General features: G+C 41.0%; 1 protein-coding gene across 1 annotated transcript; it reads right to left on the bottom strand.

The window, feature by feature from the left end:
- Positions 1-1,206: 1,206 nt before the first annotated feature.
- LOC121923138 (malignant fibrous histiocytoma-amplified sequence 1 homolog) lies at positions 1,207-27,007 on the bottom strand. Its single transcript, XM_042453285.1, has 11 exons — positions 26,627-27,007; positions 23,655-24,534; positions 18,320-18,611; positions 16,657-16,846; positions 12,736-12,926; positions 11,261-11,745; positions 9,904-10,061; positions 7,036-7,195; positions 6,509-6,579; positions 4,334-4,434; positions 1,207-2,695 (listed from the first exon to the last, which is right to left on the bottom strand). Exons 1-11 carry the CDS (start codon positions 26,643-26,645, stop codon positions 2,675-2,677), a joined length of 2,568 nt encoding a protein of 855 aa, XP_042309219.1. The 5' UTR covers positions 26,646-27,007; the 3' UTR covers positions 1,207-2,674.
- Positions 27,008-27,813: the final 806 nt, after the last annotated feature.

Raw genomic sequence — 27,813 nt, 5'->3', positions numbered from 1 at the left:
CAAGAACTTGCAAAATCTAGCAGGCATAACTGTTTGTGCACACGCGAAAAGCTGGATGGGTGAGAGAGTAGTGGGAGGGTCAGTGCTTCCAGGACAGATTACTCTCTTGCCTTTCATCAGAGAATGGTTCCTTTTTAAAATTAAAGTACAGTACTTACATTGACCCAGGGCCGACTCTAGTTTTTTGGTTCAATTCTTTTACTAAAATATCTAGACATATACATGAGTATATACAGTAATTTAACTGTTTTGAACTGTTTACTTGTATATCACCTTGAAATCCAGTGATACAGGGTGGAATATAAATATTTTAATAATAATTGTGTCTATCAGCAAACATTACCAATGGTCAGGGATGCTGGGAGTTGTAGTTCAAAATATATAAAAAGCTCAAAGCCATGTTTAATGCGGGCACACTGTACAGTAAGAGAAATATCCTCAGATGGCTAAAGCAGGATGGGTAATATCCTTGCAGAAATATGTTTCTGTATAGCTTTTGCTTCTTTAGTGGAAGACTGTAATATTTTTAAATATCATTTTCAAAGTAGCCATTAGGACATGGTTTCCAGGTTCGTTTCCAAGCACAATTCAAAGTGCTAGCCATGACCTATAAAGACCTACATGGCTTAGGTCCAGACTATTTGAGAGACCATATCTCCCCATACGAACCACCTAGAGTCCTAACATCCTCAAGAGAAGGCTTTCTCTCAGTCCCACCACCATCCCAGGCTCATTTGATGAGGATATGAGAGAGAGCCTTCTCAGTGGCTGCTCCCTGTGGAACTCCCTTCCACGGGAGGCTAGGCTGGCCCCCTCACTGCTGGCTTTTTGCCAGTAGGCGAAGACATTTTTATTTAAACAGGATTTTAAAGATCTTACAGGCTTAGTTTTATTGGGGTTAGATTACTATTTTTAACTTCCTGTTTTAAATTTTATATTTGTTATTTTTTATATTTTTTCAATTTTAATTCTATGATTTTGATTGTTGTTTTAATGTGTTTTATATATGTTGTTAGCCACCTTGGGTCCCACTTTGGGAGAAAGGCAGGATAAAAATAAAATAAATAATAAATAAATAAAACATAGTTCAAAATTCCAAAACTGGAATTTTGCAAATGAAGACAGTTATAAGGTGCAGAAAGATTCAATGTCTCTCTCTCTCTCTCTCTGTGTAAACATTTAATCTTTCTGCACTTTATAACCATCTTCATTTGCAAAATTCCAGTTCTGGATTTTTGAACTGCATTTTATATTTTATTTTATTTATTTGATATGTATTAATTATAGAATGTTTTTGATAAAATGCTCTAAAATAACTTAGGGTTTTTTACATTTCTTTATTTCTCTTTTTTCTTAAACATTTATTTTTTTGTTCTTTTTTAACGTTTTATAAAAAGTCAGTAAGATTCAAGGATGATATGAGATTTGTTACTGAAGAGACTTTGGAAGTCATTATTTATGTTAAGTTTCTTTTAGGGGTTGTATTTGTAATATCCACCTTTCCTGTATATAACTGAAAAAGTGTGTGTTCATGTAGTGATGAAATAGAATAAAAATATAATATATATATATTTATAAAATGCAGATCAACTACTGAGGCACAAAGGGCCATTTAGCCTAGAGCAGTGCCTAAAAGTATGACTCTAGGACATCTCCACTATTTAGTCAGCAGAAATGTTAATCTGAAACACAAGTCTCCTTCTGACCAAAGTAGACCTTCTGTCCTTAGTGGATTCAACTCAATGAAAAGTAGTTGAACTCTTCAGCAAACACATACTAGCATCATTTCATTAGCTGTACTAAAACTATATATGTGTCCTAAATTTAGGGTGTTTTTTTTTTTGTTAAATGTGTGTTTTAGGAACACACATTGAGGAAATAGCAGCTTCTTCTGCAAAGCCTACTACTGTGTGCCCACATCAAGTGCAGGCTTGCCATCTGCAGTTTGAGCTTCCACAAACGGCAGGCCCCAGCTTTCTGAATGGGTGTGTATGCACATGGTAGTGCAAGCGGGAGCACGCACCCATTGAGAACAATGGGACTTAAGGTCCTGCGTTCTTTACTATCAGTGGGGGGATTTAGTATGGGGTGCATTGTAAATTCAAAATGGCAACTTTACAGCTATTTGCAAGAGCTTCCTCTTGTTTGTTTTGATGGTATAGCTATACCACTTTTATTACTGTATTCCATTTAAAAAATCTGGGTACCAACTTTTATATTTTGGGGAAAGAACAGAACAGAGAATCTGTATTTTGGTACTTGAAGTTCCTCACTATCTTTTCTGTTAAATCTGCTTCTTTGAAAATCTTGTTATTTGTGCCCTGATACTTTATAAATCTGAATGTTATATCTTAGCTCAAGAGTTTTATTTTGAGGTTTCATGGAGCATATTGGTTTCCTTTATTTATGTGTATTCCATGTAATTAGAACCTTTGTTGGCCACGATGAGATAATGTACAATAACGCAGAAAGCTGCAGTTTCTAAATGCACTCCTTGTATCTGTGCAAATAAATACACATTCCACATTGGGTGAGACGTGTTTTATTAGATTTATTATTGGAACTTTATAACCATAGAAATGCATTTTGCAATGAAACACTTTAACTATTGAGCGTGGTCTAAATGTACAATACATGGCCTGATTTTGATCAGTGATTTCCCCTGCATGGCCAATTATAATCGGTCCAGGATATTCTGAAACAAAATAGATTGGGAAGTAAGCTTCAGAATATCCATATATCCATTTTGTCAACAAGAGGTAAAGTTAACCTAAACATAAGTATTGAAATTACTGGTTGAGTCTGTCTTCCGATAGTTGAATGGGTGCATAGGAGAAGGTCTGTCAAGCAGGTAACTACTCTCTTGCTGTAAAAGGCCTTGTAATGAAGGCTGCATGAAGTCTTACACCATTTCCCAGAGCAAGCATAAAGTTTAAGAAATTACTTTTTAAAACCAATTCATTACACATATGTCCCAGTGCTTTTTTATATAATTAAAAACAAATTAGTAGCATGTTACTTTTCTGTATATTTGAATAGTCTAAAACTAAGAAAAAATCCACTCAAAATGCCTCTGGCAATATCTCTCAACAGTAACTGAAAATAAGTTATACACTAAAAAATGTTATTAATGATGTTCCTGTTAACTATATGTCATTTTCAAAATGTGATTTCGGCAAATCCTTATTAACCCACTTAGTTACAGGCAACTACAATGCATATAAGTTGTTATCTTTCAGCTCTTGAGTTGAGCAGACTATAAATTGACCGAGTTTCCCTGCAACAGGGAAATGCAGGCCTTTGGACTCCTTGGGTACCTGGATTGCTATCACCAATAAAGCAGGGAGGCCTCACCATGTCTGTGTACTTCTATTGTTTCTCAAGCAAGCTAGTATTTCAGTACCCTAATGTAGAAAATTTATTTCTTATCCTACCTTTCTCCCAACAGGATCTAAGGCAGTGTAAAACATTTTGAAAGCACAATATAATATAAAAAATGGATGTGTGCTGTTTTAGAGTGGGAACTGAGACGAAGAACAACTTAGGCTCATTTGGCAAGTAGGACAAGCACATAACAGTTGGAGTTGGACCTTAGTCTATGTGCCTTGCTGTAAGGTTTACTTACTAGCAACTGCAATGGAGGCATTCCCCTCTTCCCACCACCAGGCTGCACTGTTGCTTTCAACAACAGTTCCAGTTCTGCTATTCAGTTTAAAAACCCCTGATTTCTGTTACTTTTCTGGGGTATGGGAAATTTTAGGGGTAAAGGGACCCAAAGTTGTCCTATGCCTATGGTCATTTGGATGGCTGGAGGCTTATTTCAGAAGGGAAGTCTAAGGGCTTCCTGGGGGTCCTTCAGGAGCCATAAAATAAAGTTTACAGGGGCTCTTCTTATCCCTGACTTAAGAAGTGCTTGAAATATGGGTGTTTCTGGTGTTCACAGCCTGAGCGGCACTAGATCTGACCCATGGAAAGTAAAGTCAAACCTCCAGATGGGACCAAAGCGTAATGACATCACTGTGTGCTTTCCACATTCATTTAAGTATGATGTGGGTAGGTGCCATGGGGAGATATGCCTTCTAGAGAGCAGTACTGACATCCCTAGCTATGGTTCATGCCATGATCACAGCACTCCATGTGAAGGAAGGTGATAAATCTGTGCAATGAGTGACTTATTATGGCTGCTATATGGAAGCTGGAAGCATTCCTGGTGGCTTCAACAATGGTTAAAGTGTAAATTCACACTTGAAGCGGCACATTCCCCCAGAATTAGACAAAATAGTATATTCTCAATCCAAGAACAAACAATGTTAGAACTTTAATTAACACATACCTGTCTCTCCACATGAACAGTGCTGGGTCCGAATGTAGCATTGCCATAGCTGGTAACATAGTAGCGTGCAGGAGCCTGGGGGTGGCTTTGTTCACTTGGGACTAAAAGAACAATACCATGTTTTGTTATCAGGCCAATTTATATAGACATCCATATGAATGGTCTTCAGTTTCCCCTTCAATCTCAGGTTGCATATTTTAAGAATGGGAAGAACACTTGCACATTTCCTCATCAATAAGAAAGGGAATGTCAGCATACACTGGAACAATACATCAAGAAAATGGTTGACTGCCATTTTGCTAAAAATAAAAAAATGTGCAAACGACCAAATAATTTTCCCCCTAAGGATGTCACAAAAATGACCTAGAATACCCCACAACTGAAAAACCCTCAAAAGTCTGTAACTTCCATTTTGAGAGAGAAAACTGAAAATCATTCTTGAGTGTATTCACACAAAAATGGTATGCAGCCAAAGCAAAAATATGCATGCAGCCAAAGTAATTCATGAAGGCCTAAAGGACCTGGAAGAGAGGGTTGCACATTCACTGGGTGATTCACAGGGGTCAAGAGCAGAGCTTGAAACAGTCACCATTTTTGGACTGCAACGGCCAGAACCCAGGATCACTTGAACTAAAATGCTTCTAATATTGGGAAGTGAAAGAGGGCGTGTCTGAAAATCTCAAGGCTTGTCACTACACAAGTACCAAAATAAATGGATACAGTTGTTTAAAAAGTTCATATTCAGATATATAATCCAACCAAAATGCTCTTAAATCCACGTATTGTTCTTAAACGCATTGAAGTAAATGCCAAGCCTGTAATTGTTTCATCCCTAGCCCATTTTAATCCCCAAAAAGATTGGGTAGAGATTAGACTTGTAGGTTCTCCTTTCAAAAACAACAAAAAGGGGAAACAATATCTGCCAGTTAGGTCTCAGTGCAACAGACATATGCAGGAATGCTGAGCTCAGGAATTTGTTTTGAGAAAACTTGAGATCACAATCTTTTCACACAAAAATCTGCTCCTGTTTAGTTTTGTCTCCCAAAGCTTTTGTCATTTCAACAGTCTAATTAACAGTGGTGAGTAATTTTGTTGCTGTTTGTTTAGCAGTTGGCACTCTGAAATCCTTGTTAATACTCATTTACAAATTCTCCCCCCCAAAAAAATCTAATAGTGGATCTTGGTCTATTCTCAGCTCACTTAGGATCTAAACAAAAGAAATGGAATAGAATGGAGTTCTGAAGGATTTGTTATAAAGTATTTTTGGTTATTTATCAATCTTTTAGCTCAGTCTTTCATGAAGCTCATAACATCCTCTGTGAGAAGTAACATGTTGCCTTGCAGAATATGAAGACAACTGTAAGAACAACAACAATGTTGTGGGAATCTTAAAAGCCTGGACTTTCTCTCACTACATCCACCAGCTTGACAGAACAGAGATGACAAAAGGACCCTGGATGCTGAGAATTCAAAAATTTATTTGCCGGCAAAGTCCTCAGTGGAATTCAAATTCCAAAAAACAAACTGAGGCCTCGAATAAAAGAAAATGGCTACCTTTATAGTAATTCAAACAAAGAGGTCCCTAACATACATTCTATTGGCTGGTTCAAAGTTTAAACGTACAAAACTTTCTTGCAATCAGAGCAAAGATACATGAATACATTATAATACACTTAAGGCACATTTGGAATATTCCTTCGCCTTTATCACCCATGTGTTACTTTCTCTTTCAGTGATGTTGTTCTTGATTATTATGGCTTTCAGAGCAGTGTCAGGCATCTTGATGAGCCTTCAAAGGTAATCTAGTCTCTAAACATTCCTACTGCAAATCCCTTTGAGCATTCTCTTGCTTCACAAGGCCTCAACTCAAAAATCTTATTTCTATGTATCCACTGTGCAACCATTTTCTACAAATCTATTGTGGGGATATTAATCATTAAAATCCATCCATCTCAACAGAACAAAATCAAATTAGTATCAGCATATAAAAGTCATTTAAAGCAGTGGTGCTGAATCCTTGGTCCTCCAGGTGTTTTGAGCTTCAACTCCCAGCAGCTTGACCAATGGTCAGGAACTGTGGAACCTGAAGTTCAGAAACATTTTAAAGGCCAAAGCTTGAGAACCATTGGTTTAAAGCATAGCGCCATAAGACAAATGCAACTAATTCAGCCTCACCTTTGGGTAACAATAGCTCTGTTGAAAACTGATGGGCACAAATTCCACAGGTTTTAATTTCTTCTTTTGTCCTTTTGTTGAGGCGGGAGACAAGAAGAAATAAAAATTATTAAGGCTGGCATCTCCAAATGCTTCACCTCGAAAAATGGAAAATACTGTTGTAGCATTTTTAGGTTATTTGTTTCTTGGTATGACTAGGAGAAGAAGCACCAAAAACAGACTAAAATGGCACCATGTAAAGAACTTGAGGGTTGTCAAAAAACAAACAAACAAACAAACAAAAAACCCCAGTGGATATGAATCAGTCTTTTCAATTAGAATAAAGAAAGACAGACTGAGAGAAAGCAAATTTACCTTAACCAAATTTAAATTTCCAAAGGATTCAAAGCTGGTAATAAGCTATGAATTTTCTGGACAAGAGACAGTGTATTTTAAATTTTATGGAGGAGTTTGTTGGCTTTGCTGCCAAAATGTTCAGAGACTACTCGTAAGGGGAAGAAGCAGGAGAAGTATGGGAGAGTACTCACACGGTGGTCTTGTCATCCACATCTGGCCAGACAAACTCTGCAGGACATCCAGATGTTCGACAAGGTGTCTTTACACAAAGATGGAGACCAGGCCATTCTTCCAAGAGTTTATGATTGATGGAAATTACTGTCATAATGAAGTCCCAGGCTAACTTGAATCCTAGTTAGAGAGGGAGAAGCAATTTTTGTGTCCTTTAACAATTAGCTGAAGTAGTGATAAGAGTAGATGTATGGGGACAGCGGCTATGAAAGAACTAGAAAAGTCTTGCAAGCTCAGGACTGTGGCTTCATTGATTAATCCAATACACCTGTAACACTGGTCTTCCTATGTCTTCCTCCAATTACATATCCCATAGTTACAAGGAATACGGCAGCTGTGAGAGCAGTCCTAACTGAGCAGAACAACTTCCACTTCATATACAGGGGGACCCAGGTCCACTTCCAGAGTACAAACCCCCTCCCCAGTAGGAAATATGCCAGTTCTATACCAGGAGCACTTGAACTAGAGTCAGAAACTGCTGCATCGACCAATAGCTTGGTCTCTCCAAGGATCGACCAACCATCTTAACCACTTGCCCTTGGTTACTGATGCCAGTCAGAGTTGGCCATAGGGACTAAAGGATTAAATAGAATAGTGGGATAAAGGCTTTGTGGGAAATGGGATGAACTGGCCTTTGATCTGATCCAACACTGCTCTTATGTCAGATACAGGGTCTGTCTGTTGGCCTATTTAGCTTACTATTGTCCATATTTTTTAGTTTTAGTTTTAGTTGGGAGTTCTTAAACACAGGGAAGAATGGAAGAAAAACAATGTGTATAATTTATTATGCTGAACAAAACAAACAGCATCATTTATATACCGCTTCAAACTGAACTAACAGTGTCTAAGCAGTTTACAACTGTAAGCTAATTACCCCAACGATCTGGGTACTCATTTTAGCAACCTCGGAAGGATGCAAGTCTGAGTCCTTTCGCTGGTATTGAACTCGCAACCTTATGGTTTTGAGTGAGTGGCTGCAGTGCAGGCATTTAACCACTGCGCCACCAGGGCTTCTGAACAAGGTTTCATTAGTTGTTCCTAATGGGTTATTTGTGCGCTCCATTATCCAACATATAATTTTGCAAAAATGTGTTGAATAATGGAGAACACTAAACAATTTCAGAAGAAAATCAGCCTGTGCTTATGTATAGCAAAGCTTTTGATTTTGTAGTCTATACAGGTAATGAAAAACGATGGATTGCTCTTAAAGAAAAAAGTGTGCCACAACATTTGATTGCCCTGAGGCATAATCTGTATTCAGAACAAGAGGCTACCGTCAGAACAGAATACAAAGAAATTGAATGCTTTCTAACTGGCAAGGGGGTTAGGTAAGGATGCATTTTAATACCCTATATCTGTTGAACTTGTATGCTGAACATATCATACATAAAGCAGGATTAGGGTGGGAAGAAGGAGAAATGAAAATTGGCGGAAGGAACATTGATTTAAGAGATGTAGATGACACCATACTACTAGCAGAAAATAGTAGACTTGGAAGAATTACTGAAGAAAGTTAAGGAAGAAAGTGCAAAGACGTTTTTACAGTTGAACATTAAGAAAACAAAAATTATGACCACAGATTTTACTGTACTTAACTTTAAAGTAGACAATGAAGACGCTGAAATAGATAAAGATTTCTATACCTTGGGTCAGTCAGTCAGAATGACGTGTAACCCTGGGTTGTACACCTGTCCAAAAAGGACACTCAAATACCAATATAAATTTTGGGGAATTATAAACTAACTCAAAGGTAGTAATGCCTAGTGGCTGGATTAATTAGGGCCATATATCTGTGTATACCAAGTTCAGAGACACTAAGAATTCTAGAGGCAGGTTTCAGAGAAAGTAATGAATTTGATTTTTAAAAGGGAAAATCAACAATCATACACAACACACAACCACACACTCTCACAAGGACTAAGGAAAATCACAGTTGCCACTCTATTTCCCATTTCTATGTATGGTGGTCAAAGCTGGACAATGAAGACAGCTGATAAGAATAAAATCAATTCATTGGAAATGTAGGGCTGGAGAAGAGTTCTACAGATACTGTGAACTGCTAAAAACACAAATAGGTCCTAGAATAAATCAAGCATGAACTCTCCCTAGAGGCGAAGATGACAAAACAGACTGTTGTAATTTGGGAATATCATCAGAAGGCATGACTCACTAGAAAAGACAATAATGCTTGCTAAGGTAGAAGGCAGTAGAAAAGAGGAAGCCCACATTCCAGATGGATAGACTAAATCAAGGAAGCCAGAGCCCTGAATCTACAAGACCTGGACAGAGCTGTTGATGTCAGGGTGACTTGGAGTTCTCTCATTCATAGGGTTACCATAAATCAAAGTCAACTTGATGGCAGTTAACAACAACAATCTGGTATCTGTTGGCAGTCTCCCACTCAAATGTTAACTGGAGCCACTATAAGTCGTTAACAAAAACAGATTGGGACTAATTTATCTGAACACCCATTGCCACTAATACAATCATTCCTCCACAGTTAAGAGCTTTCTCAGAAGTCCTTCTTGAGTATTTGCTGGCTAGCCTGCCATGGATGAAAAATGAAACCATTTCAGTGGTGGCACAAATATTGCAGCACTCCCTTCCAACCAATATCTGTCTAGCTCCCTCACTGCTTGCATTTGTATGGGCTTTGAAATCCTTTCTTTTCATTGCTGCTTTTAATTGAAACAACGGGTAATTTGCATGTGCATAACAGCATTCTGTATATTTGCACTTTTGTATATTGCACCACAGCACAATCCTGTTGCACTGAAGGACAAAGTCCTGAAAGGCAGCTAAAATATTTCAGTTAAATAAGAAAATACCTGCCCTCTCTGCTGGTTTTCTGCACCTGAGTTCAATATAGCTGTATCCTTTTTGGTCGTTTGCTTTGATCAGCAATGGTTTGCCACTGCAGATGAGCAAGCATATTGCTTTTGCAACCCAGTGTGTTGAGAAGAAGGAGCAAACCTTCACCATGAGCCTGCAAAGAGAGAAACCTTCACCTTCAGATTCCATATGGATACCATGTGTTAAAATTTCTATTTAAGATGAAGAGGGGAAAACAGCCTATAGGTTGTGTACTACCTCTACCCCGCTTTTTAAAATCCTCAAAGCCCTCCAGGACACTCCAAGTTTTTGAACCCCCAAATCTTTAAAAAATCAAAAGAATCTGTGGTGGAAAATAACCCACCACCAACCCCTACCAAAATCATGCAAACTACTGCCCCAACACAACAATGTAATTTTCTCCCATGACCTCATAACAGTCCCACAATGGCTGAAAATTAGGTGAAAATTACCCACTCCTTCTTTAAGACATGTGTCTGCTTGCAAACATCAGCAATTCAACATGGAAATGAAGAGTCTCCTAGCCAGAGGCATCCTAACATTTACAGCTAATCCAGCTCCCTCTTGCAAGTCCTCCATTTCCTTATCTGAACACACAAAGAGTCATACTTCCTGTGAACCAGCTCAGTCATAACACAGTTCCCAAATAGATATACATTCATGTTTGATACCTAAAGGTAGCAAAGGCTGCACACAATGACCACTGAGGAGGCCAGTGGCATATCCCAAGCCCAATGTTTCCATCTGCCTGCCACCCATCTCCCATCACAAGCCAATCAAGCAAATGCTCACCCTTACACATGATCATTGCTTACACAAATCAGCCTATTTCCATGATTGCAGGCCTCAGTTAAAGGAGCACTGCAACAGCAAAAACTGGCTGCCTGGAAGTCTGAGATCCAAGTGATCTGCTGGTGGAATTCAAGTCTTACAGTGTACTGACACTGTTCTCAGGGGGTGCAGAGTCTGCTCACTTTACCCACTTTATCCCTGAGAAGCAAGGGGGCTGAAAGCTGCCACTTCACCCCCTTGGGAGATAGGTACATTCTGTCTGCTTTTTTTTCACATGAGGGACGAAGGAACAGCCTTTATATGTGAGAGCAGCCAGAATGGCCTTGTGTCAGCCCATAGCCAAGGAAATAAACATGCATCTGTGAGCTCCAGCTGTGCTTCCACACATAAGCAAGAGGTATGCAAGGTAATACAGGCCATATCCTTGTGTAATGTCCCCAGAAATACATACACAGGGGTAATGTCTGCATATGTTATTAAGAGGCTTCTGGTTACTGTGTCCATACAACTCCCACACAATCACTAGGTTTTCCTTAGTACCTTTTGAAAAAGCCCTCTGGGATCTCAGGGGAAAAATACAGGCGGATATGAAGATCCTCGGCATGATCTCCTCCCCACATCATGGATACTTCCTCACTCCAGTTAAGATAGGTAGGAAATAAGTAGAGTACTTCCTCTTCATGGTTTTGCACAGGTTCCCATGGCTGCCCGGGTAGAAAAGGTCTGGCTCTGGGACTGAGTCCCCTTGCATTTCTGACCTCCAGGCAGATCTCAAAGTGTTCCAGAAGGCTGAAGAGCTTCCCCTTCTGGGACCTACTGCCCACCATTTCCTCAAAGACATCCTTCATGCCGTCCACACAGAGCTGATGTTTGAGTAAGGCCCTCATGGCTCTCTGGCACAGCATGGCCTTTGACTTAAATGTCCACACCCAGTTGGTCCGGTCCCGGATGGTAGCATGTTCTCCTATCAAGATGTCAACAGAAATGTGCTCCAACTGTTGCATCAGTCCATATCGGACAAGAGTCTGGAAAAGCAGAAGAATTTTTTAAAAACCTATTACGATACAACCTGTAACACACCAGGTGGGTTCATGGTTTCCCTTAGAATAAGAGGTTGAAGAAAGTCATTCAGGCTCCAGTGTGAGATCTCTGGGTGACTTGATGTAGAAACAGAGGGAAGACATCTCTTTTCAGCAGGTACATCACTTTGGCAGGGGGGGGATGCAGATCACACCTTATAGGTGAGTGACACCACCGCTCCTCAAATATCTGCTTTTTGGCAGAAATGGACTGCCTGTGCCCTTTAAAAAACTGAAGAGATGGTGTGCGTGGTGTGAGTCTCAATGGGAGCAGAAGGGAGAAGCCCTAGATTCTTGTTGGTTTTTTAACAGTTTTTTTTATTTTATTATTTACACAGTAGATAGTACAAGTTATATGATCCATAATTCATAATATGCTTCCCCCCTTCCCCCTCCCACAAACAGACACTCAGAGGAAATACATTTCATTTAAAATATCATTATCTTTTTTAATTCTTTATATCCCATCTTACCTTCCACTTTCTTAATCACAATTTCCCATTTATCTCTCCGTGGCGTGGAAAAGACTGTCCAAAAAGGGTGGCCTCCAGGTGCCTGTTTTTTCGCTGGAGGGAAGCCACAGCCACCAAACCACGCAGTTTCCCGCTGGCGGAAAAAGAACCCGCAAAAAGCCCCCCCAGGCAACCCTAGCATGTGACGAGGGTGTCGGAAAGGCCCGTTTGTACCGGGCTCTTGATTCTTTATTCCTTTCCCCAGTATATTTAAGTCTTCTTTCCCTAAGAAAACCCAATGACATGTAAAGATATACAGCTGAACACTAAAGTTAGAATTGTCCAAGCCATTATATTCCAAATCACTATGTACAGATGTGAGAGCTGGATAGTGAAGTAAGCAGATAGGAAGAAAATTCATTCATTCTAGATATGGTGCTTGAGAAGAGTACCAAAGCAACCAAGAACACTTGGTTGTACTCACTTTGAATATTGTTATCAGGATAGTTGGACGTAGAAAAACAGTGCTTTCCAGCTGTTTGACTTCTTCATACCATATAATCAGTCCAATGCGGTGAAGGTACCTCAGGATGTCTCGTAGAAGTTCTTCATCCAAGTGACTCAGATGGTGTTGGCAGGAAAGCTCACTGTGTAAGAGATGGAAATCTATCATACCTAAGGGATCAAAACAGAAGCTATTGAAGGCAACTGCTGCAAGAGCTTCAGTCTAGTCAGCTGTTCGGGACAAAGCTGTACTGAACCCAATGAGACTTAGGATCTTTGCACATTACACAGTTATAGCACTATAATTCCACTTCAACTGCCATGGTCCCCCATCCTATGGAATCCTGAGTCATGTATTTTTGGGAAGTCTAGTCAGCTGTTCAGGACTAAGCAGAAGAGGTCTCTGGCTGAGAATGCAGGCAAACCCCAGTTAACAATGCCTCTGACAAACACGGTCTTTTAAAGTCAGCCTTGCCCCCTTTTTTTCTTCTTGTCCTCTGTTTAGGTGGAGCTTTTTTCTAGGAGTATCAGCACTGGAAAGGTGGTTAAGAAGTTGGAGGAACACAGACTTATTTCTGGCTTGCAGCAACATGTCTGAAATCAACAATACAATAAGCTTGAGCTGAGAAAGAATAGAATTCTGTTCTAGCTGATCCTGCTGCAACTATGGGTCTACTTGGACTCCCAGATCCCTTTCACACGTAGTCTCGTTCAGCTGGGTGTCACCCATCCTGTATCTGTTCATTTCATTTTTCCGCCCTAAGTGCAGTATCTTACATTTCTCCATGTTGAAGTTCATTTTGTTAGCTTTGGCCCAGCTTTCTAATCTATTAAGGTCATTCTGAGGACAGGATCAAACTTCAGAATGACCTTAATAATTAGAAAGCTTGGCCAAAGCTAACAAAATGAACTTCAACAGAAATGTAAGGTACTGCACTTAGGGTGGAAAAATGAAATGAACAAATATAGGATGGGTGACACCCGGATGAATGAGACTACGTGTGAAAGGGATCTAGGAGTCCAAGTAGACCACAAATTGAAGATAAGTCAACAGTGCGATGCAGCAGCTAACAAGGCCAATGCGATTTTAGGCTGCATCAATAGAAGTATAGTGTCTAGATCAAGGGAAGTAATAGTGCCACTCTATTCTGCTCTGATCAGGCCCCATTTGGAATATTGTGTCCCGTTCTGGGCACCACAATTCAAAAAGGACATTGAGAAACTGGAGCGTGTCCAAAGGAAGGCGACTAAAATGGTGAAGGGTCTGGAAACCATGCCCTGTGAGGAACGCCTTAGGGAGCTGGGAATGTTTAGCCTGTAGAAACGAAGGTTAAGAGGTGATATGATAGCCCTGTTTAAATACTTGAAGAGATGTCATATTAAGGAGAGAGCAAGCTTGTTTTCTGCTGCTCCAGAGAACAGGACCCAGAGCAATGGATGCAAGCTCCAGGAAAAGAGATTCCACCTCAACATTAGGAGGAACCTCCTGACAGTAAGGGCTGTTCAACAGTGGAACAAACTCCCTCAGAGTGTAGTGGAGTCTCCTTCCTTGGAGATCTTTAAACAGAGGCTGGATGGTCATCTATCGAGGATACTTTGATTGCGATTTTCTGCATGGCAGAATGGGGTTGGACTGGATGGCCCTTGGGGTCTCTTCCAACTCTATCCTTCTATGATTCTATGATTCTAACAAGAGGAAAGCTAAACAGCAGCTGCTTCCAGAATCCCTTACACGGAAACAGCAAAACAGAGAGAAAAGGGATAAGATTATTCTCTTACCAGCTACCTCCAACAAGTTTGGAAGAAGGCTTCAAGTGGTTACTAGAAGGTTCAAAACGTTTTTGATTAATTATTATTTTTAATTACATAGTTTCCTGCCCTCAGGCTTACAATCTAAAAAGGCATGACACTAAAGGAGAAGGGAATGGTGGTGGGGAAGGGGATCAGGTCCAGCAGTTCTTCTCTCCCTCTGAGGCCTAGACCAAGGAAGATGGATGGGAGGGAGGGCTCTGCTTCTTAATCGAGGCTGGGCCTGATGGAGCTGGAGCTGCATCTCTCCCTCTATGGCCAGAGGTATAGATCATGGCCAAAGTATAGATCAATTAAAGTCAGAATCTGAATAATCCATTCACTGTTAGAAGTGATGGTGGGTGATAGACCTTACGTTTTTATATGAACAGAAGTCCAAGATTACCTCCCTCTGGGAGTGAGACTCCTTTGTCAAGAGACATTCATAGTGATTATCCAGCCATTTATAGGCTTCTAGTTCTATTCTTTCCTTCTGGGAACTACACCTTAATCACAAAACTGTCTAGTTGATACGTTTTTGCTCATAAAAGTGCCTGCCCAAACATCACCAATTTGGTGTCAGTTTAGGTCAGACAGACACCCTGTCAGTATCTCCCTTGACTCCTCAGTATTGACTGGACTCACAGGCAGCTCCTGAGCCACTTCACAGAATCCCCCAAAGGACCTCTGTTTTTAGAACTGGTACAGTATCACCTTTTACAATTCTAAAAATCACTATCTGCTACCACTGTTTATATCACTAGTTCTTGTATATGTGTGTGAGTGTATGTTATTGTGTGAAAGATGATTACCCCTTTTGTTATACTTTACTTATAATAACATTTTATTATAAATAAAAATATTTTACTTGTTAAATAAAATAACATTCTGGAAGTTCAGTTTTTCAGAACTATTATACACAGGTCTGATCCTGGCTTTTTAGTTACCAAAAACCTGCTTGTAGCTGTCATTTGAGCTAATTAAATTCTTCCTTTGTGTAGGTGCCCTCTTGGGATCCCTGCATTTTGAGTAACACTCTGTCTCTGATACCAAATTTTCTAATAAAGAAGTAATGTCCAAGGACACATTTACTTCATTAAGTGATGCATATGATGTAAATGTTTATTCATCCCTAAATTGCATAGGGTGGAACTATGGAAATTCAAATGGAAACACAGTGCTATAATGCTCCAGCATGAAAAGGCCCTTACTTCTCATTAGAGGTGTTTAGCACCAGGCTACCTGAACTAAGCAGAATAAGAGGGCAGGCCAGAGCCTGGAAAAGTTACTTTCTGTACCACAATTCCCAGAATCCCCAGTGAAATGTTTATTGTTGTTGCTGCTGTTGTTACTGCATGCCTTCAAGTTGTTTCTGACTTATGGTGACCCTAAGGCCAACCTATCATGGAGTTTTCTTGACAAGATTTGTTTAGAGAAGGTTTGCCATTGCTTTCCCTTGAGGCTGAGAGTACGTGTGGGTTTCCATGGTCAAGTGAGGAATCAAACCCTGATTTCCAGAGTCACACTCCAACACTCAAACTACTACACCATGCTGAGTCTCTGGACAGTGAGATATAGTCCCCCAATAAGTGTGAGTATTTGTAATGATGAGTAAGTGGGAGAAGAAGGCTCACGATAGATTTTTCTTTTCTTTTGCATAGCATGCATAATTTCATTTCCTGGGGCCTAAGGGGAGAATATCCCGCATACACATATCAGGAACACCATCAAAAGGGGATTGTTCTTTCTCAAACTTCCCAGCTTTCTGAACCCAGCCAGTGACTATGTTATTTAATAAGCTTTATAATTAAATCAAACTTTATTCTGTGTTTGTTTTAATGCTTTCTAAATCAGCCAGCATCTGCCTGAAATGTCAGGATGGCTGTAAATCTACAGAAACTTAACTTCTGCACAGAGATGTTTGTCTCAAGGCTACAGCTCCACCTATTGCCACTTGTAGAATCTGAAATCAGGATGCCATGCATTCTCTCCTGCTTTAATTCTAGTTGCTTTAGGATGATTTTATTACTGTGTCATTACTTCACACATTAATTTCAAAGGAGAGTGGGGAGAGAGGGGCACTACAGAATATCCAGGGAAAACATTTACTTGCCGTTCTCTGCCACTTCTTCACTGTTTTGCACAATATCCACAACTGCAGCTTCAACTTGTTTATAGACAGGGGGAAGCACTTGGATGATATTAGGGAATATTATTTCATTCTTGACATGATCCAAAATTGTACCTTCGAGCATTTTTATGTCTTCGTAATCCAGGCAATTGACTGAAACGAGATCTAAAATCTGGGGCAGAAAATACACATGAATGCATGGTCACACAGACACACCATTTCAAACACTTGACAAGCAATGAACAGATGGAAATTATTGCTAATTTTGCTTGGTGAAGTTTTTGTGGGCTTCAGCATAGTTTTTCTAGAGCCTCATTTGAAGAAGGGAGGGAGAAAGGTGGGTCTGAAAGACCAAGGTTACTCTGTGACCTGGAGAAAATGGAGAAGGGCATCTTTCTCTCCTAAAACTTGGAGTCATCCAATGAAAAGAGTGGGAGAGTCAAGACAGGTCAAAGATATTACTTCTTCTTCACACAGAACATGCTACAAGATATGTCAAAACTTGGAAATGTTTGTTCCTTATACCATACTTGCCAGAGGGATTCTGGAGACCCTTTCACACTACATAATTATAGTACTATGATTCCATTTTAACTGCCATGGCTGCATCCCATGGCATCCTGGCATTTGTGGTAAAGTCAAAGGCACCAAAGGAGCTCTCTCGCCAAGGATTCTAAATACCCCTCCCTGAACTGCAAATCCCAGCATTCGATAGGATGCTACTATGCTGCTATAACTGTGCAGTGTGAAAGTGCTGGGAATTATAGTCCAAAAGGTAGATTTTCCATACTTTGAAATATGTGGTGGCCACAAGAAAAATTCATGGAGAATATCAGTATCTACTAGGTATGATAACATTATGCATCCTTCAGGTATAGGGAAAATATGTCTTCAAACACTGGTGTGAAACAGGTGGCATCCCTCAAAGGGCTAGTAGCTGCTGACCATTCACTGAAGGTAAGTAGCAAATTAAGAATTAGGTGAATCATATCCCACTCCTTTTGGCAAGATCTAATGGAGATACTCAACCCCTCTCAGCCCTTTCCATCGACATCTCCATTTCTTTTAAGGTAATCCTAAAATACAAGAATAATTAAAAGCTATAGCAGAAAGTAAGCACGCGTACAGCTTAGGAAATTTAGATCACAGTTCTTTCTGTCTTGCCAGTGGTATCTGATAGTTTGTATGTTAGTGAGGCAGTGAATATGCTCCAGGCTTTTGCCTGAACTGTAAAGTTACCACATCTACTTGAGGGATGGGTTTGAGTACTCTGGATAGCTGCTTCTAAACATGAGCTTGTAAAACCTGCCACAGATTCACCATTCCACTGACATGGCAGCCATCAGCCACCACTGTGCATTGTCTTGGGGCCCATACAGATAGGCCAAAATAAAGCTGCTTCGGGTCACGTTGGAGGTATGTTGTTTGGATGATGCATGCATCCTAAGAAACCAGAAGCCGTGCCAAAGCCACGCTCCAGTCCTAACAACTGGAACGCAGCTTTGGTGCAGCTTCTGGCCTCCTAGGATGCATGCATCATTTAAACAACATACCTCCAAAGTGACCCGAAGCAGCTTTATTTTGGCCTGTCTATATGGGCCCTTGGTCAAGTTAAATATGCCAAATATATAATTGTGTTCCTCACTGTAAGGGTGCAGTTCTCCATTTCTTTCAATCTATTCCATTGATCCACATAGAACTCAGACTCCTCGTTTTCCTCCAGGTTGGCAATGAGGTGGGCTAGGTTGGTCCTCCTCTCTTCTAGCATGGTCTGAATCTTGTTCATGATGTCCTCTTTCTTTTCTTCAACCTCCCTCTCACCACAGGCATCTATGTGGGTTCCAATGGGAAGGACCACAGAGTCTGGCACTCGCATAAAGAGATTGTTAATCCAGAATCCAACAAGATCTTTGAAGGAGTCATTGCTAAACTGGTACCTACAAAAGCAAAAAATTAGGATCATGCTAAACCCCAGTCAGCTTGCCTGGCATTGTGTGCATAATTCATCTACAATGAATACTCTGGAGGGACACCAACCACCCTATTGGCAACTCATATGCAAAGTTTTTAATAGAGATTTTATCAATTTATCTCTCTTTTGCAGGGATATCCTATTTATATCCTATTTATATCAGTTTGCTGATGAGTATCTGAGTTCCACCACTACAAAAAGTATCCATAAGAGGAAGTATAAGGTGACTGAATGCTTGTCCACAGTGACTGGCCCTTGTTACAAAGGGATGTGCAGATAATGAACAGGCACTCTACACATGCTCAGATGCAGGTTTTAAAATTTCAGTCATAGTTCATATCAGTGTCCTTCTTTTGGTTTGGTTTTGGTTACATTTTTCACTTTGATGAATTTGATGCCAGCCCCAAAATAAAAATAGGCTGCATCGCCTCTTCTTCCTGCAAACATTAAGTCTACAAAGGCTGAGGATGGGGTGGGATGGCCACACAAAGAAGGCTCGTTGCTGAATTTGGCAGTTAAGACCTTTAGAGGTGTTTGGGAGCATGACTTGTGTATCGAGCCTTCAATGATTGAATTCAATAATTATATATTCCATTAAGAAAAAGCATAGCAAGCCTATGTACACTGACTCAGACATAAGTACAATAGAGTTCACATCCAGACAGATATTTTAAAGGATTACAGAACAAGAAAAGACCTTGTCAGCTCTCCAGATGTTGTTGGGCTGTGTCACCAAGGATTCCTCATCATTGGCTATGCTGCCAAAAAATCCTGGATTTGCAAAATAGAACAAAACAAAACAAAACCCCCAGAATATCAGGATTGTCAAGGTGCATGCTGGGTCCATAACCCTTGTTGAAGAGAACACAAGTAGAGTTTATGTACGCAGACAAGATGCCCAGAAGAAGGACTGTGAAGAATCTTAGTTACGTAGCAAACTTCCTCTCACACACAAGAATGAATCTTAGTACAGCGAGGTTTCTCTCAAATGAGAGTTCTTTAATCTTTGTTACATAACTATTTACAAAGATTACACAGAGTATAAGACATCCGTCTTGAATACTCTCAAATAAGTGCCTCTTCATCTTGCACCAGTCTGATCCTGCTCTGATCCCTGGATGCAATGTGCACACACTATCATTCTTGATAGTCCATACCAGCCACACTCCTGGCTCTGGTCTCCCTGGTGCTATCAGGTTCCAACTTCTCCTGCTTGTCCCCAGCCACTCTATGCCCTACGGGCTTGGCCAACACATCAAACACACTCTGGCTCTGCGCAACTACTCACACCTGAGCTCTAGCTCCTCTCCACCCCTCCTGCTCAGTGTATGTCTCCTGGACCATCTCCTGGGTGTTCCTTGTCTTCCCCTCTATCACAGAACAAGCCTGTACATGCTTCACAACAAAGAACTCTCTGTCTGCTTCTTGTTCCTCTGAGACCTCCTAGGAATCAGAAATGTGCCCTGACCATCCCCAGTGTCACTGCCACTAGTGGTCTGGGTGTCTTGCTTCACAACACAGAACTCTGCTTCTTGTACCTCTGTGACCTCATGGGAATCAGGAATGTGTTTTGACCACTCCCAGTGCCACTGCTGCTACTGGTCTGAGTGTCTGGCTTCTGAACCTGCTCCTGAATCTGCTCTTTCTCTTGTGTTTTCTATGTTTGTGTATCTACAGACGTGCTAGGCTGATGTGAAGTACTAGGCTCCTGCTTCTTCACATCCCTGGATGCATCCACCCCTCCATTTATGATGTTTGGACCATTGTTTTTCAGCTTTACAAAAACATCTTGGTTTGAGTGAACCTTTTCCCATCCAGAATACCTTTCAAATGTTGCACTTCTTGAGTACAGGATTCTGCCACCACCCAACAGAAATCTATATTTATTCCCCTCATAACCCACAAATCATAGCCTCTGGCTCTTGGGTTCATTTTTCTTCTGAAATTGAGGTGGAATCAGTACTGAGGCAAATTGCCCAAAGACCCTCTAGTACTTAAGGTTTGGTGCCCTACCATGTAACAGGAAATATGGTGTTTGATTTACAGCACTGCACCACATCCTATTAATGGTATGGCAAGCTACTTTAGTTGCCTCTGCCCACAGATTCGATGGTGCCCCAGAATCTTCCAGCATGCAATCTTGTATCTGGTTAATCATGCCTATTCTTCTTTCTGCTAAACCGTCTTCAGCAGGAGTAGACAGATTAGTAGTCTTATGTTGGATTCTTTTTTGCCTAAAACACTGATGCAGATTGTTAGAGAGAACTTTTCCATCTCTATCAGTCACAAAAGTGCCCACCTTATTGGGAAAATCCCTTTTGATGGCATTTACCCACTTTTTGATTTGATCAGCAGCTTTTTTGGTTTTCAATATGGCAACAAAAGAAAAATGGGTGCGTCTGTCCACAATGAGCAAAGTGAATCTGTTTCCTCCCATGCTCTTAACCTGATGTGGTCCCAACAAGTCTGCGTGTACCACCTGAAAAGGTCTTTGGGTAACACATTTGCTTACTTTGGCAACTGGGTAAGCTTTGACTTTCACCCTCTTCCACACTGCACAGTCTAAGTAGCTGTTACATTTTTCCACTTTGAACTCTGGGCAAACCTTCTCCAAGTTTTTCAACCCTTTAAAACTTAAGTGCCCCATCACTCTGTGGAAATAGTGTGCACAATTCTCATGTAGTGATTTATTGGTTACATTGCCACACTGCACCTGTGTCATCATGTGGTAAATGTGGTTTTTCTTAACAGCTTTACCACACACTGCCCCTCCCTTGGAGATTACCCTTTCATCACTTTTCAAATGGATTTCATACCCATCTCCTATAAGGGATGCCACATTCACAAGGCTGTTTTGCAGTTTTGGTGCACATAAAACATTATCAAACATTTTCCCCAGCCCTAGGATAAATACAGACCCTTTCATCTCTACACTGCCTGATTCACCATCTGGAAACACCACAGAATCTACTGGTGCTGTAGTTTCCCCTTATCTGGTGTCACATGGTGGCAATATCCACTGTCCAAATTCCAGACAGAATTATCTTTCTTCCCACACTTAAGTCCCTCCACAAAAGAAACAAACTGCCTTGAATCCTGAGGTTTTTTCTTTTGTGAGGACCATCCTTTCTTGTCTTCAGGGACTCTGAGACAGACAGTTCTTTCTCAGATATCCAGTCCCTCCACATGAATAGCACCGCTTAGTCCTGCAGGTGGCAGCACTCCCCTCCTCTTGACATGACAACAGATCTAAGATCTGTTTCAGCAACTCCTTGCAGGCTCTACATCAAAAAGTCCCATTCACTTGTCAGACTACTCAGGAGTATGAAGACCGTTTGAGATTCTTCCATATGTATGCCATGCTCGCTGCACTCTGCAAAGATGTTTTGCATTCTTTCCATATGGTCAACAACATCATTCCTGCAATTTACAGTTGTACAGCTTTCTACTGCAAATCATCTTAGATAAGGCTCCAGCAGGCTGATAGACACTTTCAAGAACTTTCCACACATCATTAGGTGTCTGCTTGTCTCTGATGTGATTTAGCTGACTCGGTTCTAGGGCCAAAACAATTGTCACCCTTGCCTTGCTGTCATTTTCTACCTCGGCCTCATCGGTCAGATCAGGTTGTTTTCTCACAATGTCCCAGAAGTCCTGCTTTATCAATGAAGCTTGCATGTAGGTTTTCCAACTGTAGTAATTACTTTTTCCTAACTTCTGAAGCCTCATGGCCGCGCCCATCACCTTGTACTGCGTTCAGCAGACACCTGCATAAGGAGTTCTGGGCAAACAGCCAGCGGCCTTCAGTGGATTCAAACTGCACACAACTTTCAGAGCTTGATCTCACACTACTTCTCAAACGTTGTCTACGTGCACACCTGGGCCCATAACCACTGTCAAGGTGCGCGCTGGGTTCATAACCCTTGTCGAAGCAAACACAAGTAGAGTTTATGTATGTGGACAAGACGCCCAGAAGGTCTGTGAAGAATCTTAGTTGCGTAGCAAACTTCCTCTCACATACAGGAATGAATCGTAGTACAGCAAGGTTCCTCTAAATGAGGGTTCTTTAATCTTTGTTCCATAACTATTTACAAAGATTACACAGAGTATAAGACATCTGTCTTGAATACTCTCAAATAAGCTACTTTACCAACCAACCACAACAACAACCTCTGAAGCAGTTACAGTAACACCAACTGTCTAACCGACATTCTCTCTCAGAAGTGACAGTTGCATCAGCCTTCCCACAATGTACTGTTTTAAAATTAGACTCATGTAACTGCCACTAGAACTGTAATAATTTCTGTTTTAGCTCCACATAGTGGCCACATCCATGTAATTTTCTCAGACCTGTTTACAACATGGTCCTGACAAGGGGTGGGGCCTCTCATGAGCCTCATCTCTGGATTACAGTGATGTTAAAAGAGTTGGGGAAAAATAATCTTTGGATTAAAGAATATGGCAGTCCAGAATCCCACAGTATGGCCATGAACATACTGGCTGAGGTTCTGGATTTTTGTACTTGCAATCCAGAAAGGTTTCTAAACTCTGCCAACAATGCCCATCAGATAGCAGCAAGTTAGAAGGGAAAAGGGAAGAGAACCACAATCAGTTTCTCTTGTGTGAGACAGTATCATAATCATGAGAAAAAATTCAGCTAATGATTTTAAAAAATCAAGTTCTATTTATTTTAACTACGAAAATGAAGTACAGTCCGCCCTTGGCTTACTCGGGGGATCCGTTCCGGACCCCCCCCCCCGGCGCAAGCCAAATACCATGCATGCTCAAACCCCATTTAAGTGAATGGGGCTCGTGCATGTGGCAGCACGGCAGCACGCATGCACCACAGGCGCTCCCATGCAGCTTTCACCATATGCTGAAAGCCGCATATAGCGCGCCCGGTTATGACGTGGGCTCACTGTACATCACTCTCACTTACTGTAAAGATTAAAAAAACTATGCTGGCTAAGATCCTGCCTTAAGTTTGTAAGGGGAGCAAGATACTTACTGTTGAAAGTTAATGACCAAGATGACAAGTGCCTGTGGAGTGATGAACACATGGTGGGTCATGTAGTATTCCAACTGACCAGCAAAATCCCAAAAAAGAAAATTGAAGCCTTGGATATGGAATTCACTTATTTCGATCCCAACCGTTCGCTCTTCCTTCAACAACTGGACTGCTTGCCTTTGCTTCAGGCTTTTGCATATGGTAGACTTTCCAGCTAAGGAGGACCCCAGGAACAGCATCTTGATTCGCCTCTCCTCTTCAGCTTGATAGCTCTGCAGCTGGTTGAAGTAGCTGATGATCTGTCTGACACCTCCTGCACAGACCTCATAAGGAGGTTTCCTCAGTGGGTTCCCATTTACTTTAAACATCTTCAGTGGCATTACTTGGAACATCTCCATGGGAAGTTGGCGCAACATGTTATTCTGCACATAAAATTCTTGCAGATTCCTGAGCTCCAAAACCACTATAGGGATGGCTTGGAGCAAGTTGTTGGAAAGGTTGAGATACTGGAGACTGCTGCTGCAGGAAGCCAAGTCCTTGGGGAGGCCATCTAAGCGGTTATTATTCAGTCTGAGATGTTTTAACTTTGGTAAAAAGGAAAATATACCCTCTGGGATAGTTCGGATTTGGTTCTGATTGAGTTCCAACTTCTCTAGATGGACCAAGTTCCTGATTTCCTCTGGGAAGTCTGTTATGTCATTTTTAGACAAAATAAGCTTTTTCAGGTTGCAAAGATTTGAAATCCCAGTGAGGTGTTTCAACTTGTTCCGGTCCAAATTCAAGTTCTCTGTGTTGCTGTTTTGCAAGACTTCAAGAGGAAGCACTCGGAGCCTGAGTCTGGAAAGAGACACTTCACTGGAACACTCACCTTGCCCTTGCCCTGGCAAACAGAAGATGAGAGATTGCAGTTTAACTGTCACAAAGAGGATTTCACTTGTGTTACAGGCTTAAAACATTCTCTGTGACTACTTGTATAGGATGAATAGCAATTGCTACCAAGCTAATAACTTAATAGATACACTATTAAAAAAATTATTCCCTGCCACATATACTATAGGAGGCTCTTGGTACCTGCTGAGGTTTGGTTCCAGGACCCCCATGGATACCAGAATCCATGGATGCTCAAGTTCCATTGAATACTACAGCATAGTAAAATGGTGCCCCTTATATAAAATGGCAAAATAAAGGTTTGCTTTTGGATTTATTTATTTATTTATTGCATGTTTTCAAGGCATGGATCAGGGGTAGGCAACCTGCGGCCCGCGGGCCGGATGCGGCCCAGCGAGGCCTTGGGACCGGCCCCAGCCCAGTCCTGCCACCGATTGCCGCCGGGGCCTTTGGCGTCTCGTGCGAGGGGCATGGTGGGGTAATTGTCTATAGAAGCCTCAGAAACATGCATTTATCTTAACATTTTTTTAAAAATCAGCAAATTTTTTCACGTGTCCTCCATTTTTTATTTAAAAAGTGCCCTCCATTTGAAAATTTTGTCCTACATTTGTCCCGGTTTATTTATTTAGTTAATTTTTAAAAAAATATATTTAATTATTTATTTTTTGGCTTCGGCCCCCCAGTTGTCTGAGGGACAGCAACCCGGCCCCCGGCTCAAAAGGGTTGCCTACCCCTGGCATGGATGGTTGAATCCATGGATTACAAATCTGTGAATACCAAGGACTGACAGTATTATGACCATTTTACTTATTTATATCCTGCCTTTCTCCCAATACAGGGACTCAAAGTGGCTCAAGGTATCCTCTGATCCTTGACAGTGCAATTCAGAACACATTTCACATGTAAGCCTCAACTTGTAAAATACTGTTGTGAGCATCTCTTATGGATCTCTGAGATCAGCTTTCTGCTGATCTAGCCTCCCCAAACAGGTAGTTTCCAGATGTGTTGGACTATAAACCCTACCATTATCATGTTAAGGAAAAAGCAACATGGGACATACAGTAAGTGAAATAAAACTTGTATGTGAGAGTCAGAGTGACTCAGCAGAAGCCAATGGAGAACCACACAGGTGTGAATAGTAATACAATTAACAAGTACTGAGTGCCAAGGACAAGAAATGCATAGTGAATAATTGGACACACCTGACAATTGTAAAGTGGTCAAGGCTGAGATGATGAAATCATTAATTGTAGGATGAACAAAGAGAACCAATGGGAATGATGTACACGCCTACTGGGTGGAAACAGACCACAGTGGGTGGTACCATGCTTTGGCTATAATAATGACTATGGATCCCATTGTATTTTGTGGGTAGTAGTAGTGGATTGCAGAGTGAGGAGTTGAGTATTGTTTGGAGCTGTGTATATAGTAGAATAAAGTAGATCTTTTATATAAGACTACTGAGTTGTCTGGTGTCTTGGGAGAAGCTACAAGAACCAGCAGGACCCTGGTGAAGAAGGGTGAAGACTTCAGTGGAAGCAAGAGTGAGAAGGCTTGGAGAGTTTGTCGGGGTCTTCAGCCTGTTCTCTGCAACTCTTGCAAAGATATAACAGCTGGCCAAAACTGGTCAGCGTGGTGCACAACCAGGTGGTGAGTTCCAGGCCAGGTGAAGAGCCACAACTCCCATCATCCCTGACATATCAGTCAATATATAATGAGTGCTGCTGCATTGTTAAACACATGTTATGCTTCCAATCCAGTCTTCCCATCTAATTAACCAAAATAAAATTTCAGGTGGCACAGTGAGGTGAAAGCAGGGAAATGGAGTTTGAATAAAAAAGTACATGTTTATCTTCCAACTCTATGATTCTATAAAATAGTTTACCTTCACTGCTTCATTATTTCTATTTTAACACTGAGGTGTTTGTCATCCAGTTCAAGGCATATAGATATAGTATCATCAGCCAGCACCCTAGGAGAGTTGTAGGCTCCCAGGACCTTGGTAGTATTCCACCTCCTCCCTCCCCATACACATTTACACATCAAGCAGCAACAATTAGTAAGAATTAAAGATTGGTACTCACTAAATCCACGTCGGGCCATGCTTCTGTCCTTGTGTTCTCAATTTAATAAATGGTAGCTGTACCTTATACACCTAAATACACCAAAGGCACCAGATCCTGTCTGGTCTTGAAAGCTTGGTCAGCTCTGGTTAGTACTTAGATGGGAGACCATCAATGAATACCAGGTGCTGTGAGCTATATTTCAGAGGAAGAAGATGGCAAAAACAGCTGAGTATTCGTTGCCTCAAGAAGACCCTATGAAATCCATGGGGCTCCATAAGTCATCAGGCAACATGAAGGCATATACTGTGCACATGCAGCTGTATTCTTCTGCTACAGCTATTTGCTTTCAATTCCTCAATTTGTCTTAGTCTGAAATTGTTTTCACTCCACCCTTTTTCTCCTCACAGTCCATTTCAAATTGCTTGCATATAACAATTCGCACTCCCCACCCTTGTACAGCACACATTCAGTGAAAAAAGGAAGTACAATATGAAAGTGTGCAATATGAAAGAAAATTGAAGATCCAATGTAGCTAAAACAAATCTAGGGATTTCCCAGTAAACAGACTAGATGCCATTGGGTGGGGACAATGTTTTGTCCTTCACAAAGTTTGCCTATCAGTCTTATTCAGCAGGACTGAAGGTAAGAGATTGTGTTACAGCCCAAAATGTATGGAAAGCCAAAAGGTTCCACACTTCTGAGACAGAAGTTCTTGTTCACTGTCAGTGTCCTTTGGACACCTCCTTTAAAGAAAGATCCTAAGTATGACAGAAGGAGAAACACTTTTTTTCCCAATAGCAGCAGAGCACGTGACCTATGGCTTTTGGGGTTTTGGCACCAGTAGCACAAAATATTAAACATAAAACTGCTGTATTAAAATGTAACCAGGTGTTATGGGATGTAATCTGATGTTCAGTCCACCACTTTACAGGCCTGTGCAACCAACAACAATTGTTTTTTTAATGAATGATTTTACTCTGTTAATGTTAACGCTTGTATTATATTTTAATTTGTATACTGGATATTGTTCACATTGTTGCAAACCTAATACTCATGACCACTAGCAGACTTTGGAGCTTATCACACAGCTTTTATAACATGACTTACTGCTCCTGAATTGAAGCCCAACTCAGGCTGCATCCTGGTCCTATCACATGGCTTTTGTCTTCCAGTCCACCATCTGAGTATAGCCCAGCTGCAGCCTG

This window comes from Sceloporus undulatus, chromosome 1, assembly GCF_019175285.1.
Source record: "Sceloporus undulatus isolate JIND9_A2432 ecotype Alabama chromosome 1, SceUnd_v1.1, whole genome shotgun sequence".
Taxonomy (NCBI): domain Eukaryota; kingdom Metazoa; phylum Chordata; class Lepidosauria; order Squamata; family Phrynosomatidae; genus Sceloporus; species Sceloporus undulatus.
Note: the sequence above shows the minus strand (reverse complement) of the source record. Positions and strands in the feature narration are given on the sequence as shown.